The sequence below is a fragment of the Hipposideros armiger genome, unplaced genomic scaffold (genome assembly GCF_001890085.2).
Source record: "Hipposideros armiger isolate ML-2016 unplaced genomic scaffold, ASM189008v1 scaffold_541, whole genome shotgun sequence".
Classification (NCBI taxonomy): domain Eukaryota; kingdom Metazoa; phylum Chordata; class Mammalia; order Chiroptera; family Hipposideridae; genus Hipposideros; species Hipposideros armiger.
In genome coordinates, this window is record NW_017731891.1 from 663,517 (window position 1) to 683,400 (window position 19,884).

The 19,884-nt window shown below is 44.4% G+C and overlaps 1 protein-coding gene across 1 annotated transcript in view; it reads right to left on the reverse strand.

The window, feature by feature from the left end:
- Positions 1-19,884, reverse strand: part of DHRS12 (dehydrogenase/reductase 12) — a gene marked incomplete at its 5' end in the record, with an annotated part of 34,018 nt that overhangs the window by 9,206 nt on the left and 4,928 nt on the right. The window contains 5 exon segments of the mRNA XM_019668883.1: positions 10,110-10,191; positions 11,267-11,359; positions 17,178-17,260; positions 18,961-18,999; positions 19,002-19,083. Coding sequence (XP_019524428.1) covers positions 10,110-10,191; positions 11,267-11,359; positions 17,178-17,260; positions 18,961-18,999; positions 19,002-19,083 — 379 coding nt within the window.

Sequence of the window (19,884 nt, forward strand, 5' to 3'; positions counted from 1 at the left end):
GTCTCCCCTGTTGCCTCAAATCTGCCCTTCTCACCCTCAACCTATCAATCCTCTGGGTTAAAATGTCTTAAGAATGTGATGAATAATGAACTGGGGCTTGCCCTAGAAGATATTAAAATGTACTGTGAATAATTAAAATAGTGTGATCTGACATAATAATTAATAGATCAGTGGAATAGACTAGAGTTCAGAAAGAGAAGCAACTTAATGAGAATTTGGTATGTGATAAAGATGGCATCATGACTCAAAGAAAAGGAAAGCTCATGCAATAAATAAGCAGTGTTGTAGCACTGCTTATTTAAAAAATTATATATACTGGGGTGCCAAAAAGGATGTATACAAGTGGACACTTTGCTCAATGTTGCTCAAGCAGTAGTTCACCATAATCAGAAGTGTCTGGATGCTGATGGTAACCACTTTGAGCACTTCTTATAATTGCAGAAGTCAAACGTGACTTGTATTTATCTTTTGTTATCGGTATATATTTAGTAGTACAATTTTAATACCGTTTTCCTTTCTTAAAACGTATACATTTTTTTGGCACCCTCCGTGTATGTACACACACACACACACACACACACACACACACACATGAAGTTCGGACAATTAAGTTTGCAAACTCATCCTAGACAAAGTGCTACATACCTCATTGCTGAATATCACTATAGTCACCTTCAAAGAAGTACTCCCCTTGGGAAACTATGTACCAACGCCAGTACCTAGTTCACCCTTCAAAGCAATTTTGGAACTCTTTTTCTGAAATGGCCATCAGAGCTGACGTCGTATTACCCTTGAGGTCCTGAATGTCATCAAAATATCTTCCTTTCAATATTTCCTTCATCTTCAGATAATGAAAGAAGTCGTTGGGGGCCAGATCAGGTGAGTAGGGAGGTGTTCCAATAAAATGATTTGTTTACTGGCTATAAACTCTCTCACAAACAGTACCATGTGAGCCGGTGCATTGTCGTGATACAAGAGCCATGAATTGCTGACGAAAAGTTCAGGTCGTCTAACTTTTTCACACAGCCTTTTCAAGCACTTGTAAATAGTAAACTTGGTTGTCCAGTTGGTACAAATTCATAATGAATAATTCTTCTTATATCAAAAAAAGATTAGCAACATTGTTGCAACAAGTTGGTAAACTTAATTGTCATACTCCGTGTGTGTGTGTGTGTGTGTGTGTGTGTGTGTGTGTGTGTGAATGTATATATATTGAGAGAGAGAGAGAGAGAGAATAAAGTCTCCTTATCTACCTGATACCAAAATAACTTCCAAATGGATTAGCAAGCTAAGTAAGAGAAAATATTATAAGAAAATAGGGAGGAAAAACAAGTAGAGTAACCAGAGATTTTTTTCACATGAAAATGAATAAATCAGTCTTAATGATAAATATATAGCATGACTACATAAAAAATTTAAACCTCTCTGTGGCAAACCAACACACCAAAAACAAAATTAAAAAGTAATTTACTAAGATGAGGGGAAAAGGCAGTTGTGATAAATGTGCCAAAGAAGGCTTATAAATCAACTGTTTAAAAGAGGATGATCACAATAGAAAAACGGGCAAAGGACATGAACAGGCAATTTACAAAAGAAATACAAATAACCAATAAACAACCACCACAACTGAGTTCAATATCACTTACAAAAGAAATGCAAAGAAAAATAAGATGCCATATTTCATCTGTCAGTTTTGCAAAGATCATTCTTTTGAGAATGACAGGCCCCAAGGTTTGTTAGGAAGAGGAGAAATAAATACTTAGAGTGCTGAAGGGAATATAAATTACTACAATTTTTCTAGAGGGCACTTTGGTTAAGGTATTACCAAAAGTCAAAAATGCTCACATGCCAGTTCTCTGTAATTTCACTACAAATAATCCATCTTAAGGCAATAACTAAAGATGTACACAAAAAATGTATGCATAAAAGTATTCATCAAGGAGTCATTTTCAATAATGAGAGATTGGAAACAAGGTAAATATCCCACAATAAGGAATTAATTAAACTACGGAACATTTATACAACAGAATATATTCTAAATAGAAGTAACATTTTAAAGAATATTTAATGATGTGAGAAAACATTTATAACGTTAAATGAAAGAAACACTGGATTCAGGATGATATATACACTGTGGCTCCAATTGGGAGTAGGGGACATGACAAAAAAAGGCTTAAAGAAAAGATACCAAAAATATTAATAGTGGTTATATCTTAATGATGGAATTATAGGAGAGTTTTAGTTTTAGTTTCCTATTTGTATATTTTTTCTCTATTTTCTAAATGAATACACATTTGTTTTATTAGAAAAAAAACACAATCAAATAAATACCTCCTCCCATACCTGCCCTACACAAATAAAGTCCTAAAACGGCACCTGCTAAAATGCACAGATCCCACGATTTGCTTAGCTGTGTGCTGGGACCCAAAAAGGAGTGGCCTATGGGAAGGACAGAAAGGAGACAAATGTTTGGAAGGAGGGAAAAGCGGAGGAGTGAGGAAGGGATCTGGGAACGATCCGGAATGTGGACTGCTGTTGGCCTTGCCAGGGTCCTGATAACACTCCAGTCCATTAGTTTGATTGGTTAAAGAGATCGGAGGGGCCTGGACACCTTGGGGTCCAGACTCCAAAATGGGAGATGGGAACCTAAGGGAGGCCTCTGATGTAGCTGGATGACAGCTCTCTTCTTCTCTCTCCCCCTCCATCTTCCGCTCTCTCTCACCCTCTCAGTGGCTTTCTTAAGGGAGAGGTAGTTCAGAGAAAATTCTAGAACGATGATGGGGGTGGAGAAACAATGGGAACATCAGTGAGGCACTGGGGCTGGCTGCTCATCTTTTTTTCTTGTGACTACTGCTTGCTGCCCAAGAAACATGAATCCTTGATTTCATGGGGCCACCTTCCCTCACCCCACCTCATCTCCTCGACTGAAAGGTTCTCTCCTTCAGCCTTTGTGCACTCTGCTATCCTTGGAGTGGGTGGGCAGGCAAAGACCAGCCCCACATCTGCACAGCACAGCATGGAAGGTGCCTCTGCATTTATTCTTAACCGACTGATACTTTTGAGCACCTGCTATTACCAGGCCTGTGTAGGGTGACCTGGGCTCAAAGCTGAAGAGAACACAGGCTCACCTTCCTGAAGTTCACTGATCACTGAGGGAGGGTGTAGAGGAGAGGCTGTTCAATGACGTGACCACTGCCAGACCCTTGTGCTAGGTCCAGGCCAGAGCAGAGATTGCTTCCCATAAATCCCCTCAGGAACTATCCGACCCCTCCCCTTGGCATGCTGGTTCCTGCTGGTTCCTGGAACAGGCCACTGCCCTTCCCCAGGCAAGCAGGTAAAGCATTTTCCCATTATCTGGGGTGGGCCATGCCCCAGTACCCCCATCCATCCTGCCCCGTCCTATGTCACCCATTAGTGCCTGCCACATGGCACGGAGGATATCCATGGCATCTTGTCGCTGCCCAAGAGTTTCTCACATATAAGTTAACTTAATAAACTCTTGATATAATGACAGCATTGTCAGCCTCTTCCTGGGTTCTCTAGGCCCTGGGAAATTTTATGTAGCAGAGAACACCTAGAAATAATAGTAATAAAGAATCTGGTTTTTTTCTAAAAAAGGGACTCACTACATGCCAGGCATTGTGCTCAGAGTTACAATGCTTTCTTTTTTCTTTTTCATCTCTATTTAAATGTATCTATAAACACATATATATGCAGAATTTTACTGTATGTATTAACATACATATGTGAGTGCGTGTATGTCCAGCTCTATGAATTTTTGCAAATGCACAGGGTTGGGCAACTCCATGTATTAGATTGTGGCATGATTCAGAACAGTTCTATCACCCCAAATATTCTCTCATAGTCACCTGTTCCCTTTGTGGTTATACCTTTCTACCATGTCTAACCCTCAGCAACCACTGATCTGTTCTCAGTCCCTATAGGTTTGCCTTTTCCAGAATGTCATGTAAATGGAATCATACATATGTATCCTTCTGAGTCTGGCTTGACTCTTGCCAATGCATTTAGGATTCACCCATGTTGTCACAAACATCAATATTTTGTTCCTTATTATTGCTGAATAGTATTCTGTTCTGTAGAAGTACCACAGTTTATTTATCAGTTGAAGGACATCTGGGTTGTTTTCAGTTTGGAGGCAATTATGAATAAAAGTAAAGCTGCTGTAAACATTCATGGGCATGTTTTTGTGTAAATATAAGTTATTTACCTGGGTAAATAATTCACGACTCTTTCTGTAATTCTCACCTCTAGCCTATGGAAGTATTATTATCCCCATTTTACAGAGTGGGAACATGAAGCTTGGAGAGGTTTAAGCATATAGCTGGAGGAGCTGGATTACAGACCCAGCATGCATCAGCTCAGTGCAGCCAGTATGGATAGAGCTTCTCCTAAGGGTCGTCAGTGCCTGCTCTCAATGGTTCAGGCTCTTTGTAAGAAACTAACCTGTCAACAGGTGGTTCCTATTGTGCCAAGTTAGGTTCACAGAGGGTGTTATCGGAGCCGAGAGGAAGAGCGCTGGCCTAGCTCCAGGCTGGGGGCATGCCCAGCTGAGTCACCGAGAAGTGAAAATGAACCAGGAAGGGGGTGTTCCAGGCAGAGGAGCAGCAGGGACAAAGCATGGAGGTGTACGGCCAGTGACACACTTCAAAAATAATGAGGTGACTGGCAGAGGATCCATGTAGGGAAATAATGCAAAATATGTTTGGACAGGTAAGTCAGGTACAATAACAAAGGACTTTGATTCCAGGTTAAGAGATTTGGAGGTTAAAGCAGTATTAGCTGATATTTCTACAGTACTTACATTTTCCAGGTGCTGTGTTTCTCTGAGAATCTTGATTTGTGAGCTGGAATGAGGTTTTAGAGGCAAAATGTTGCATAGGTAAAGCTCGGGGTAAAGATTATTGATAAACTGGAATGCCTGGCACCAAACCCATTCAGTGTCTAAGGAAATAGTCTACCTTGGAAGTACTGTCCTTTGCTTTCCTCTGAGCCTTCATACCTTAGCTCCCTTCGTGGACAAAAAGAGAATTTACCATATAGTTACTGAAATTGTTTATGAATGTAATGCCCCCACTAGACCCAGGAGCCCCTTTAATTTCTGAACCCTCATCACTGACCACAGTGTCTGGCACAGAGTAGGTGCTCTATAAATGTTTATTGAACAAATAAGATCTTTTGTTCATTAAATATTTTGGTTAATAAATAGTTACCACATCAAACTCCAATGACCCATTTCCAAAGAATTAGAATGTAATACAACAGACCCTTGTGGTAGATTATTGTTTGATAACGTTCATGCCCCCTTTGTTGGTTAGTTGGACATTAGCAGATGTGAAGCAAGCAGGTGCTTGGCATGTGCTTGCACACTCGGGCTTCTCCCATTGCCATGGAACATGCAATGGAACATACTCTGGCCAGCCTAACAGTCCCAGGAGGATGTGAGAATTTAAAACATATTCCAGACCTAACTTGTTGCTTGGAGACACCCCATGGAGCTCTGCTGAGATCAGCCCACCTAGCCGACCTGCATAAGAGTCAGCAATAAATACATGCTTATTACTGCATGCCTGCTTATTATTGCTTGTTATGTAGCAATAGCTGATACAACCCTATACTAAAAATGTGCAAACTATAATTTTGTTGTCCTTTGTTTAGGAAGGTGAGTCACAGACTCTGGCTTTAGACGACCCTCAGTTTCCTTGTCTATGAAATCTATAAAGTTGCTATGAGGATTGAATGAGACAATCCAAGAAAAGCACTTAGTGCAGCCTCTGGGCACATGCTGGGGAAGTGCTCAGTGTTGTTGTTATTATTATTTTTTTTTCCTGGACCTTGGGTGTCTGATTTAAACAGCAGCTGTCATTGGGTGTGGGGATATGCCAGTGAGTTGAGAGCTTCTAATAGTTGAATGTCAAGCAACAGAACGCTTACTCTGTACTGATGCATGCCTTTCCAAAATGACCTAAACTGCAAACCCCGCCTTCTGCCAAAGAGCAAAGGCACCACTGCCTGTTTATTACAGTCAATTAATTGATGACGCAGCTGTCCTGGAGGAGGTGGAATCAGTGTCCTCTTCTGTGTCCTGTGATGAGAGAGCCTAAGATGTGGGCGAGAGTTTGAATCTGCGAACACTCAGGCAGTGGCAGCCTGCCAGCACAGCACTTAGCACAGTCTCCCCTGCCCTTCCATCTGTCTTCGCTCCTCACAGACTCTTAACGCCACTGAATGTAACAGGCACAATGGATAGGATTTGAGAAGACCCAAAACATGGGTGAGAACAGCAACCAAACAGATTTTGTCTCATGAGGTCATTTCATCTCCATGCATCATCTACCCACAAATCTATCCAGGGCAGCTCGGTTTTGTCTCACCGTAAGGTAAACAATGAAAATTTTCAGGACCAGTCCCCCCGCAAAACAGTTAAGAAGAAGTATTCCCAGACTTTACCTACTTCATGTACTATGATATCTCCACAAAGAGATGTGGGTAGGCATGGGCTTTGACAGTATCTTGCATTCAACTCCAGCTTCTAATCCCTTAGGATCTGGTGATAGATTCTGCAAATACTGGTGTTGTCCTGTCCTCAGAGCATTGGGAATCTACTGATGTTTGCCTGGGGATTGGCAATGTTTCTCGAGGCCCAAATGAATCTTAGAAAACAGAAAACAACCGATCCCACGTTACATAATCGGGCTGGAAAAACATGTTTCACATTAGAACTGCAGCCAGCAATTTCCTAGGACTCAGACAGAGGTCTGGGTTGTTCATTTGGTTCTGGACCTGCTTAAGCATGACAATATTTTAACCTCTCTGTTTCTGCTCAAAGACACATTAAGCTGCTTCCTCTGTCACTGACATGCCTCTTTGTACAGTGGGCTCTGTCTTCCATTCTAGAGAGATGAATAGATATCGAAGCATGAGAATGATTATGCTTCTCAGAGAGGTTGGGGAGATCAATAAAATGTTTCTAACACAAAAAGGAAATGAAAGTGAAAAGATATCAAGGTCCTTGGAAGCAGACCAAATTCATACAAAAGGACAATGTAACCAGCTGTATAAAAAAAAGGCAGTCCCTTAGGTACCAGGCTGCCCGCTAAGTGGGGCCTCAGCCCTGGCCCACCCTCCCCCTGGCAGGGCTCGGCACTCCCCTCCCAACACTTATTTCACGATAATATATAGTGCCAAGTGTGACAAGGAAGGGCTGGGGGCTGGTAGAATTTCATCCTGTTTATCCTGGTTATGAACATGGACTGAGGAGGCAAGTAGATTTGGGTTCAAATTCTGGCTCCTCCACTTGACCTTGGCCAATATATGCAACCTCCCTCAGTCCTAGTTTTTATCTGCAGTGTGTAGGTAGAAATACCTCCATCACAGGGTGGTCATGAGTGTTAAGTGACACATATATGCACCACACTCACTAATGCCCATCAGTAAACACCCAGTTGAATTTTGCTGGGTGGTGGGTGGGTAGGCAGCGAACAGCTGCATCCTATGCAGTCCCATAGGGCCCTGCACGTCAAAGGGCCCTGCATTTGGTTTAATGCTCTGTGGTCACTATATTGAAATTCTTAATAATTTTTTTAAAGATTTTTATTGGGGAATTGGGGGAGGGAACAGCGTTGGGGAATCGGGGAAGGGGAACAGACAAGTTGCTGTCTTTTTGTTCTTTAGTCTAGTTGTGGAGGATGTCGCTTCACTGGGCCATGTTGGTATTATCATTGCGCTCTTCCCGGCTGAGGCAGATCGGTCACCGGCCGTTGGATGACCACTCACAGCAGCTCATGGCAGCTCACACTGGTTGCCGGCCACTCACGCTGGCTGCCAGTCACTCACTGTAGCTTACAGCAGCCCACTGCAGCCCCAATGCTGCCTATGCCATCACCAGCCACTCACGGCAGCCCAGCTCCAAGTTGAGCTGCTGTTCACCATCTTAGCTGTAGAGGGTGCAGAGTCACTGGCCCATGTGGAATCCAAACCAGCAGCCCTGCTGCCCAGAGCTCACGCTCCCAAGCCAACTCTTAACCAACAGGCCACTTGGCCAGACCCAAAATTCTTAACAATTTTTGAACAAGGGGCCCCACAAATCACAGAGCAGGTCCTTCTGAGCAGCCACCTGGGAGGCCAGCAGTGGCACTCTGGGGTCTTTGCCATCCAACAGAGTTATAAGGCGACCCCCAGCATGACCCCCACATTCAGGTACCTTGGCAATGACACCACATTTGGAACAAAGTCAAGATGGAAATATTTTGTATGAAACCTGCACCATTTCACAGCAAGCTTCCAGATATTGGTTAATAAAACAAAAATGCAGCCTCACCACTGTGGAGAAAGGTTCTTCCTCATTTCTGATGTTTCTTTCCTCCATCCTGGGGGAATGCAGCACTTATCAATAATTAATTTAGTAAACTTGGGAGTGTGGGGGATAAAACAATGAATACTTTTCCTCCCGTCTTCTAAGTTCTTCTAGCTGTGCTACCAAGCAAATTAACAGAGACAGATTAATAGGAGAAAACCAAAGTTTTAATACATGTGCATGAGGAATTCCCATAAGCATGAAAAGTCCAAAAACAGTGAGGCGACATTGGGTATATAGGACATTTTGGACAACGGAGAGGGGTGGTGGGAAGGGGTATTAGATTTCAGACATGAGAATGGGCAATTTACAGGTAGTTGAGGGAGAGTGGAACACACATGGCAGGAACATTCTTGCTGGCAACTCAGAAACACTGGGACACAGGGGGTATCTCGCTAACAGACTCCCACACACACACACACCTGAAGCCCCCCTTCTTACATACTTAATTCAAATTAGGCTAAGGTGAACATCCTAAGACTGCCTTCCTGAAGCAGGTTTTTCTATCAGAATCTCTTGGGAAAGGGAGGGGCAAAGGTCAAAGGTTCTTTCTGAGTCTTTTGTTTCTTAATAAACAGCTTAAAATCAATATTTGAGAAAGCAGTTTCAGGGTGGCAAAACTTTGGCCCCCTTCAGGGGGCTATAAAGTGGGCATACTCAGCTCTGCTCCCCCTTTCTTCTCTCCCTGGGGAGGGCGTGGTCGTGTCTGTCCTCAGCCAGCCAGCTGCAACCGGTGAGTTCAATTCTTGGGTTCATTACAAGGAAACCCATTTGGTTCTCATCCTGAGCATACCCTTCAACTAGCCTTATCAATAACATCAATGATATTTTGACTTGCGTCTATTATTCCATTACCTTACTCTTCAATCTGTGCAGTTCTTGGCTGTGCAGTTCTCAACGACCCCATGGCCACATAAACCCCTGCCATCCATCTTGTGACTTAGGGCAATATTTAACTAAAACACCTCATTAAAAGTTCAACTTACTATGAGGAAGTGGTAGACATACTGGGGAGAACGTTAGATTCACTGCATCTCCAAGCTGAAAAGCACTGAAATATTCTACTCCCGACCCCTTGATTCAAGAAGAACGTCCAAATAGGTTAAAAGCCTGGTACCTTGGTTCTAAAACTTCAGTGTACATCTAAAGCGCCTGCAGGGCTTCTTAATAAAACAGATTTCTTGGCCCCAACCCAGAGTTTTGGGTTCAGAAGATCTGGAGGTAGGGTCACAGAATATGCATTTCTACCAAGTTCCCTGGTAATGCTGACGCTGCTGGTCCAGGAAACCTACTTTGCGAACCACTTGCCTGGCATGAAATAAGTCAGCCTGTTATTACAGAGCAAGAACCAGACCCAGGTGTCCTGTGTTCTAACTGAATGCCCTCCTTGATCCATATTCTTGTCTCACGGTTGCGCCCTCCTCAGCCCCGGCTGGAAGTTCCCTTGGCTGCAGCTTTTATATTGGCGCACTCCACCTGAGCTAAACATGCTCTTCTCACCAAAATCATGTCTATAATGAGCCTTGAACTTTCTAGAAAAAAAAATGCTTTAACAATACTAAGTATTACAGTGTTTTATGAAGAAAAATTAATGCAGTGAAGGATAAACTTAAAGCAAACGTAATCATGCCAAGGACCAAGAGCCCAAAAAGTTGATCAATGTTTTTCTGATCCTTCTATGGTGTCATCTATGTCTATTTTGCTCAAAACAAATGAGAAAGCTGCATGCTCTTACCTGGAGAGTTAGTAGCAAAGTTCTTTTCAAGTCTATCTTCCGTGAGCTCTCTTGTATTGACCATGCAACCTGCATTATTGATCTAGAAATTACAGTTGCCATTTCAAAATAAAAGAAAATAGGGCCAAAGGACCTGTTTCCAAACCCCACACCTCCACTGCCATCACCAGTCCCACATTTAAGTGACAACAATTCTGCTCAACTGTCCCTTCATTCCAAACCCCTTCCAGGAAAATGCCACTTGTGCAGAAAGCTCAGCCACAGAACTGTGCAGAGATCTCCAATTACGAGGGCTTGACTGGGCAACCTAGTTCATAATTAGGTGCGCTGGGAATTTGTCTAGACCAGTGCCATCCAGCAGAAATATGTAATTTTAAGTTTTCTAGAAACTAGCTACATTAAAAAGAAACAGGTGAAATTCATTTTAATAATATATTTTATTTAACTCAATATATCTAAAATGGTATCATTTCAACATGTAATCAATATAAAAATATTAATGACAGATTTTCTTTTTCACACTAACTCTTCAAAATCAACAGATTTTTATACCTCTAGCACATCTCAATTTGGACTATTTACATCTCAAATGCTCCATACCCATACTGGATACCAGGAGACGGAACTTCAGCCCACACGGGCATTGTGGAGCACTTTAGAAACTATTTGGGTAGAAAAGCAGCTCAAAGTGAAATACCTGGGATGAGCAGACAGACACCATCCCACCTGCATCCTCCCGGCTCTCTGTGGAATTCCACACTGACTGTGTTCCTAAAAGATTTGCTTGTCTGTAGCAGGCATTCTTTTGGACAGCTTTTTATTTTTATTTTTCCCTGAGCCTCTAATTTTAATACACCAATCCCCAAGTCTACAGAGCACAGAAATACAGATATAACAGTCATCACTGTATGAAAAATGAAACAACCTTATCCTCACATAGACCCTTCCTTTCCCCGCACATCTAACCAGCGTGCTTGTTAGATTGAATCTGGTGAGTAAATTGATTGCATGAACGGGCCTCACCATAAAAGATTCTTACTAAGAGGTCAACATAAAGACCCACAAACATACTTATCAGTCCATATCCACACAGACAAAAAATGTACATGAGACGGAAAACGTAAGCATTAGCCTCTTCTTATGTTTATAAAGCTTACCAGAACACTGAGTTTATGTTCCTTCTTGAAATTTTCAATGAATTTCCAGATTTTCTTGTGATCAGATAAGTCCACAATGTGCAGAAAGATGTTCTAAACCAGGAGAGAAAAAAATGTTGTAAAGCTTTTTAAAATATATATATATATATATATATATATATATATAAGCTAAAGAAAATACAAAGAAAAAGAAAAGAAACAAAGAATAAAAACAACAAAAAGATATAAGCTAGTATTTTTTTAATTAAAAAAAAATACATGTACCTGGTTTTAAAAATCAAATGGTTAGGAATGATGCAAAATGGAAAGTAATAGTTTCACTCCTCAGAAATAAGCCATTGTCCACAATTTCTTGTGAATCATCCAGAAATATTTTAAGCACTTTAAAATATAATATTTATATTAAGTCATTTTTAAATATTAAATATACACATATATATTCAACTTAACATCTATAATATTTTAAACATACTATATATTATATATACAAATAGGATCAGACTATGTATACATTTCTCTGCATCCTCCTTTTTCACTTAGCAATGTTTTGGAGATGTTTTTGTTATATATAAATCTACCTTATTTCTTTTAATGGCTACATAACATACTTTTGCCTGGATATGTCATGGTTTCCTACTGCCAATCATTTAGGGATTTTTGTCAAGGTTTTGCTCGTAAGAGAATCTCTAAGGCCTATAACTATCAGATGACAACTTCCTGTGACTCAGTCCTTGCCAACAATGCATGTCAATTGCTGCCCTGTGTTATGATTATCTCTGGACACAACTCCCTTTCCCATGACACTCGGAGCCCCTTGATGGAGGAACCACATTGAATGCCCCCCTTTTCCCTTATGGGGGACACACATACATGTCAATGACTAACATATATTGGTTGTTTAGCCCTTTTTCTCAGTATCCAGCACATGAATCAAACTTGTATTTTCAATATCCAATGAACGCGAGGATATCGCCTCTGAGCTCCTTATCACCAGCCTCAGGCAGAAAGGTCCCTGCTGCTGCAGAGACCTGAGAACTGAACCTACAGATGCAATTCAGAGCAACAGCCGATAAGGCAGAGTTCAGCGCCCTGCCTCAGTCTCCCCATTAATTGAGCCACAGAATCCAAGTGTGTAGTCAGAATTTCTTTCTACTGATCTCAAAACATTGTTTTCTCACCTTGAGGTAAAGGTTCAGAGAATGAGAAAACAGAGCAAACCCACATTTTCACAACTAAAGTCTGCAGTCAGCTTGAATACCACACTCGGCTTAAGTCTGGCACAATTAAATAGCCCTCTACCTTCAAAAGACAGGAAAAGCATTGTCTACACAGGACTATGCTCTTTAAAATAGTCTGTGAAGTCCCTTGCTCAGCCAGAGTGGACACAGGCTGCCGGCTCACACCTGTGTGGACAGTGAGCATCCACCAGTGACCGCAAACTGAGTCTTAGCTACCTAAGCCTTTCATTCTGAGGCCTTCTCCATAACCACCCTAAAACTCCCTCCCACCAAACAGTGCTGTGTAACACTCATACAAAATCCAGTTTCAAAAAAACAGCAAAATTCAAGTGAACGAAAATCAATTCTCCTTTCAACATTCCACAACCTCCTTGAGCTTTCTGGAAGCACTCGAGGTGTCTCACCATTAAAAGGAGGTAGCGGCAGGGAACAGAAAAATCACTGTCCCAGACAAATCAACCACAGAGCCTGGTGAAATGAAGCATTATGAAAAGATGAAGGCAATCATCTGTCTCCCTCTGGGAGAAAATAGTAGTCCAGAAAGCACCCAGAAGGAGAGGCCAGCAGCCTGCTGTGACCAGGAAGAAGCACTAGGAACAAGGGGAGGCGTGTAAAAATCCTGACTGCTGATCTACGAATGACAAGGCTGGCCCTAGGAGCCACCGGGCCCCACTGTACTAACTCTTAAACCCTATTCAGGGTTTAAGTATATAACTAGGATGGTTACTGAAATGGGACAAAACTCAACTGGATCCTTTCTATGGATGAACCACCATCTAGGTGCTGTGGGGTCCAGGAGTCATGAGGTGACCTCATGGAACCCCTTTACTCATGTCAGAGGGTGAGTCTGATGAGCAAATGGGAAATGGTGCATGAAGGTGCCCTCAGAAGTAGAAATCACTATGTAGGAATGAAGTGGTAGCTAATATTAATGTTGAGTACTTGGGAAGCTAATCTAAGAATTCTCAAGAAGTTGGAAATCCACGTTGGCCTGAGAAAAATGGAGAACAGAAATCCTGTTTTTCTATCTTGGCGCTTTGATGTTGATGGGATCCATTTCCACAAGACATAGGGCACATTTACAGCACCTTCTAGCCACATCAGATGTGTAGCAGGAGTTAAAATGTTGCCCAAGCACTGTAGATCTTTCTCCTCAAAACCCATAACTCCTGTCTAATCATGAAAAAAAAATCAGATAAATCCCAATTGAGAGACAGTATACAAAACGCCAGACCATTACTCCTCAAAACTCAAGGTCTGCAAAAACTAGGAAAGTCAGAGCCACTGTCACAGCCAAGAGGAGACGGGAGACATGACGACCAACTGTGGTTTCCTGGATGGGACCTGGGAAGAGAAAAAGGGCATTAGGTAAAAACTAAGGAAGTCTGAATAACCTATGGACTTCAGTTAATAATAATATATCAATATTGGTTCACCAGTTTTAAAAAATGAACCATACTAACGAAAGATGTTAACAAAGGGGAAACTGGCTTTGAGGTAAATGGGAACTCTATTTTCACATTTCTGTGCATCTAAAACTATTCTAAAATTTAAAAATTTATTTTTAACAAATGTTGACAAAGAAGACAAAAGTCTGGTGTCCTTCTACTGAGACAGCAAGATGGGAACGAACTGCAACGTGAAGTTGCAGAAGGATGGTCCCCTCTGATTTTCTCTTGCAGAACCGCCAGGAACGCTGAGCCGCACATGGGCTGGTGAGCAGGAAGTGAGCTCCGTGTTAGGCCTTCCTTCGCCCAAGCTTGTGCTACACACACGCTCTCCAGAAAAGGCACCTTGGCAGACAGTCCACACGCCTGGTCTTCCCAGGCCAGTGTGTACAAGCAGCCGATTCCCACCTGACCTCGCACCTCCCCTGTGCCTGGCTTGCCCACATTCCCCAGGCTCAGCTGGCCTGCTGCACTCCCTGCCCAGGCCCTCCTGTCCAAGAGACCACTGCCTTTTGATGTCATCCAACCATGCAGCCAGGACCAGGGGCTTCAGGGCCTTCACTGCTCTACCACACGCCTCTTGGAGCTTGCCGGCTTCCAGCTCCCGTGGAGGCAGGGCAGAACTAGGGAACTTGAAGCAGAGAATGTTAGGTTGGGCATGGTAATAACAGTATAAACAGTATTGATAACACCAATAATAATAGCTTCTCTGATTGAGAGCTGTACGTCCCACAATACCCTAAACTTCCCATGTCATACCACTTATGTTATGTCAGTCAGGGTCCAACAGAAACCTCTTTCAGCAGGGACTGGTTTCCTAGGGGATGAAACAAGGTGAGAATTCAGTGGGACCGGAGAAATAACCCAGAGAAGGAAGCTTCTACCAGCTCTAGGCTGGAAGAACAATGGAGGAGGTGGGGGGACTCAAGCCCAGGAACCAATGTGGTCGCCAGAAAGAAGAACCACAAAGGAGATTTAGCCATTATCAGGGAAGCTAAATATCCTGCTTCCGCCTTTTTTTACCCACTACTGATCTTCCTCTAATGCCCACCATTGGCCAAACCTAGCCAGAAGCTGGGTGACGAGGGAGCTGGAGAAACACATACTGCGGGGTCCACACCATCCACTCTCCCAGGCCCCCCACTGTGACACAGCTGTGCAGGCAGGCCCTGAGCGGCACGGGGCTTCGTTGGAAATGCCTGTTAATCACTTGAATCCCCCACAAGACTGTGAGGGGCTGTTTCTGTCTCTATCATCTCTATCTCCAGCTCCTAACGCACTGCCTGACATATGGTTCACACTCAAATATATGTTCATCAATGAATAAAGTACAATAGTATCGCGCCTATTTTTCAGCTGAGGAAACTGAGGTTCTGGGAAGCTAGGAACATGGCCCAAGCTTACAAGGCTAGTGAGGACAGACCCGGGACTCAATTCAGAGCCCGCTTCTTCCCACTCCCATGATGTTTGTGTGGGGGGCTGTGTGTGGTGGACCGTTTGAAGCCGTGCAGTGGTGCCTGTTCACAAACAGGGAGGAGCAGCTGATTCCTGGCAGAGCCTGGGGGATACACTGAGTCAGGGAAACCACACCCACGGGACGAGCAGACAGGCACTGAGCCCTGAGCCCTGAGCCCTGCGAGCTCTCAGTGCTGGAGGCCACTTAGAAACACAAAAGAGGAGGGAATTTCCCATGTGTTCATTCCAATCCCATCCTGTGTATGTGCATGGGGGGGGGGTGGGCAGTAGGGGAAGGGCTCCCTGTCTCCCAACCACAGGAAACACGTGTGCTCCCCTGTCAGCTCTATATCCCTCCCAAACATGGCGGAGTTGGATATATAAGGTTGGCTCAATATAATAAACAGAACCACATTGTCATCTTTTTCCATATAAATCCACTTCGTAAAAAATGTGGCCCAAACCACAGCGGTCTGGAATCCAGGCAAACCCTCCTCTGCCGGTGGCCTGAGATTAGTATTCTTGTTGCATCTTGTAGCAGCACAACCGAAAGTTATCAGCAGGCAGACAGCCAGCTTTCAATCTCAAGAACTGCAGCCCAGATCGCAGCGGCACTTGCAGACATTAGAGGAAGATTTAGACACCCTCACGCTCATGCCAGCAGTAAGCCTCTGTAAGGCATCTAACGGCATGAGACTAGGGGCTTCTGGTGAGACGGGAAAGGAGCAGCTACTTGCTTGGGAAATGCTACTGAAAAATAAAAATACTAACCTTCATGAGCAGATGCAAAATATCCCATTCTGGATTGGGGGATTCCTTTCTCTTTGGCCGTGGTCCAAGCCTGAGGGAGCGGAGATGCTGCTTGCCCCTCCCCAGTCGCCTCTCATGGGCCCCTCAGTTGTGGGCAGTTATTGGAACAGCAGTAGTTGGGGGGCTGTTGCTGGAGAAGCAGGTTCACAGACGAGAGGAGGGAAGTCGGGGGCGGGGAATGGAAGGAAGACATTCTTTAGTGAAAGTGAGGGGCCTGGGGTCACTGAGAAACAACCCCAAAGTCCCCTTCTCTCTACATTACAGTGGGGGTGCAGGTTTCCCACACAAGGCCAGCTTCAGGGGGCACAGCCTGTGCAGATACACAGGCCCCCCCGCCAATAGAAGTTCCCCATGCTTGTTTGAATGCTCTGCCTTCACTGTCTTGAAATTCTCAACTTTTACACAAGAGTCCCACATTTTCATTTTGCACTGGGCCCCGCAAATTATGTGGCCGATCCTGGTTCCAACACTCTCAGAAGAGGAAGACCACAAAATGGGAGCCAGGTCTGAAAGCTCGCGTTAGAAAGTGGCTGTCAGCAAGACCAAAATGTTTTTTGCTGTCTCTCTTTACTAGAAGGACTTTGGGTCAAGTTTACGCCTTGGTTCAAAGCACCTGAATCACCCTTGATGTGTCTCAGCGACCTGGGCTCCTTCTGGGGTAGAAACCTCAGCAAGCTATTGTCTGGTATAGTGTCTCTGCAGAGGGATGGGCCCCCGCCTGCTGGTTTCACAGGCAGCCCAGGGTATGGGGTCAAACCTCACAGCCCCAGTTATCCAGGGGGAAACCCAGCCATTGAAAAGCATGGCTCTGGCTTTCCATTGGCTGAGGCTGCCTGAAGGGCAGAAGCACAGACACAGGCCATTGCCACTAAAGGAGCACCAGCAAGGGACCACCCCCCACCCCCCCACCCCCCGCCTGAGACATGAGACCCCCAGCAGGAGGGGCAAAGAGCAGCTCACCTGGTTACCACTCTCCCTGATGATCTCACCTTTGGCACCTTCCGCTTGGTCTCAATCTCTACAAACCAGGTGAACTGTGCCACCTGGTGGAATTCAACGAAACTGTGAGTTATAGCAATTGCTATATAGCTGTGGAGACCACCTTTTCCAAATGACGAATTAAGACATATGGGATCACGAAAGAATACCCGAAATTGAGACTATTCTGGTAATCTAGATGGAATGGCCCCCACAATTAGAGCAACAGGTGTAACAGTGAGGGTGGCCGTGGAACCTGCTCTCCTGCCTATCTGCTCTGACTGACAGTGTAGCTGGGGTAATGTCCTGATTCTTTTAAGGATCTGAACACATGAAGGATAAGAAATGTCAGTCTTAGTCACACCTGCACCCCTAACATCTCCCATAGTGTCTGACACAGAGGTCTCAACTTGGCTGCACTTTATACTCATCTGGGGAGTTTTCAAAGCTCCAGATGATAGGCCCAGGCCTGGGTAGGTTTTCAAAGCTCCCTAGGTGAGTCTAATGTTCAGCCGATGTTGAGAACCACTGGCCTAACAGGTAGCAGGGATTCCATGAATAGTCATTGAGTAGCTGAATCCATAAATGGCACTAACGTTATTCTGGCAAAGGCCATACTGTCATTAATCAAGGTTTATTTAAAGCGAAATGCCTTGGCTGGGGCAGTTACGAAGTAATCATTTTGGAACCCACTTTTTTCGCTTAAATAGCCCACTTTGTTAAATGGGGTCTGTTTCATGGGTGGCTACAGGTAAACCACATAGCCATCGACCCTCCCCCTGTCCCCCCCCATTTCCCTCACCCCCATCCACAGTGCTTCACAGTGCTTCCCAGGTGCTAAGACGCAGTGGATCTTCGCCTTGACTTGGCAGATAATTTTACAGTTCCAAGTGGTATAATATTCTCCTGGAAAATGCCTAACTTGATTTTAGAGGAAAAAAAATAAAACATCTTCAACATCTTGAAAAGTGATAAATTCCTAGCCTCTTTTCCCAACTTCTCATGGCACATCAATTTTTCCTGGAGAAGAGGCTCTAGAGAGACATGGCAGACTTTTCTAGCCACTATAGTGCCATTTAATGACCAGGGCAGTTGAGTTCATGCAGGGAGTTCTGGCATTTAGCCAGAGGGAGACTTCAGCTGATTAAATAATTTATGGGGCACCCAGAGAGCACAGAAACAAGGTTAGGGACGTGAAATAGGAGGCAGTCCCCACCTGCTCTAACCCTGCAGGATAGACATCAGGACCCCAGGAAGGAGGGAGGAAGTTTAAGGCACTTCCCTCTCTGGTTGTCCTGGGGACACTGGTTCTTAGCTAGGGTCCACAGCCAAATTGCACTGGACTCCTAATCTCCACCCCACCCCCACTCCCTTCATTAGGAAGGCATGAGCTACGAACAAGTATCCACATTTTTATAGTGCCACTGGTGATTCTGATGCCCAAGGTTGGCAGCAGGGTCTCACTGCTCTTAATCAGAAAGCACTGTGACATGTGGACAGGACCCAGGCTCTCCTGTGAATTAATTAAGTGTTGAGGAAAGGCTCCTCCAGTCACTCGCTCCATCCACTTCTAGGCTAAAGCTCAAAGCACAGCTAAGAAAGCCGGGAGCTGTGCTAATCACCATGGGATTACTGTTCAGGACTCCTGGCCATGTCGGTGGGGCCCTTCCTGACCTGCTTGTGACATAGGGCACTCTCCCCAGTGTAGACAGGCCACAGGCTGGCTGCGGGGCACAGTGGACATACCGGTTAGGAGGTTGCTCACTTTGCTTGGCTAGCTCAGTAGCAGTTGCTTTTCCAATGCAGCTGTGACCAAGAAGCCTCTTCCAGGAACTTGGACCCCCAAGTCATCAGGGACAAAGTCCTTACACGCAGATGCATAGCCGCCCTTGGAAGCAGCAGGCCCACGGAAAGACTGGTGGTAAGCAGCAGGGAATAAAACCCGTGCAAGGAGACAGGACCCTGGGTGGGCATTACTGCTCTCTCCCAGCGTATCACACAGCCATTCCTTCTTTGGCTCCCTGCTTCCCTCCCTGATTGCACAAACAATACCATCTTCTCAGCCCCTACATTTTTTGTGCCATTAGCTTCCTGCACTTTTGAAAATATTTGGAGATTCCAACAATCCGGCATCCAAACTCCCTTGGTCTGCTGCCTCTGATACTGGGAAATGGCCCCTCCCTCAAAACACAATCCTTTGATAAATGAATTGTTTTTACCTTTCCCCATTTTATGGGTGGGGGAGGAAAGTTTAGGAAACCATTAGCATCATGCTTACTGCATGGCAGGACAGGGATCCCTATGGAGCTATAGAAGGAGATTTGCAAGTAGGGAATGAAGGAGGAGAAGGTAATTATCTGAGCTCTGAGCCCCCTCAGAGGAAGTGAAGAATCTTTCAGGGCTACAGGTTATGCACTGCACAGCTCAAGGGAGAAACACTCGGATCATAGTGATGGGAGTTTTGGGGGGTTTTTTAAAGATTTTTTTTTAATTGGGGAATTGGGGGGATGGGAACAGTGCTGGGGAATTGGGGGAAGGGGAACAAACAAGTTGCTGTCATTTTGTTCTTCAGTCTAGTTGTGGAGGAGTTGCTTCACTGGCCCAAGTTGGCATCATCATTGCGCTCTTCCCGGGCTAGGCAGATCAGTCGCCGGCTTCTGGACGGCCGCTCACTGCGGCTGCTGGCCGC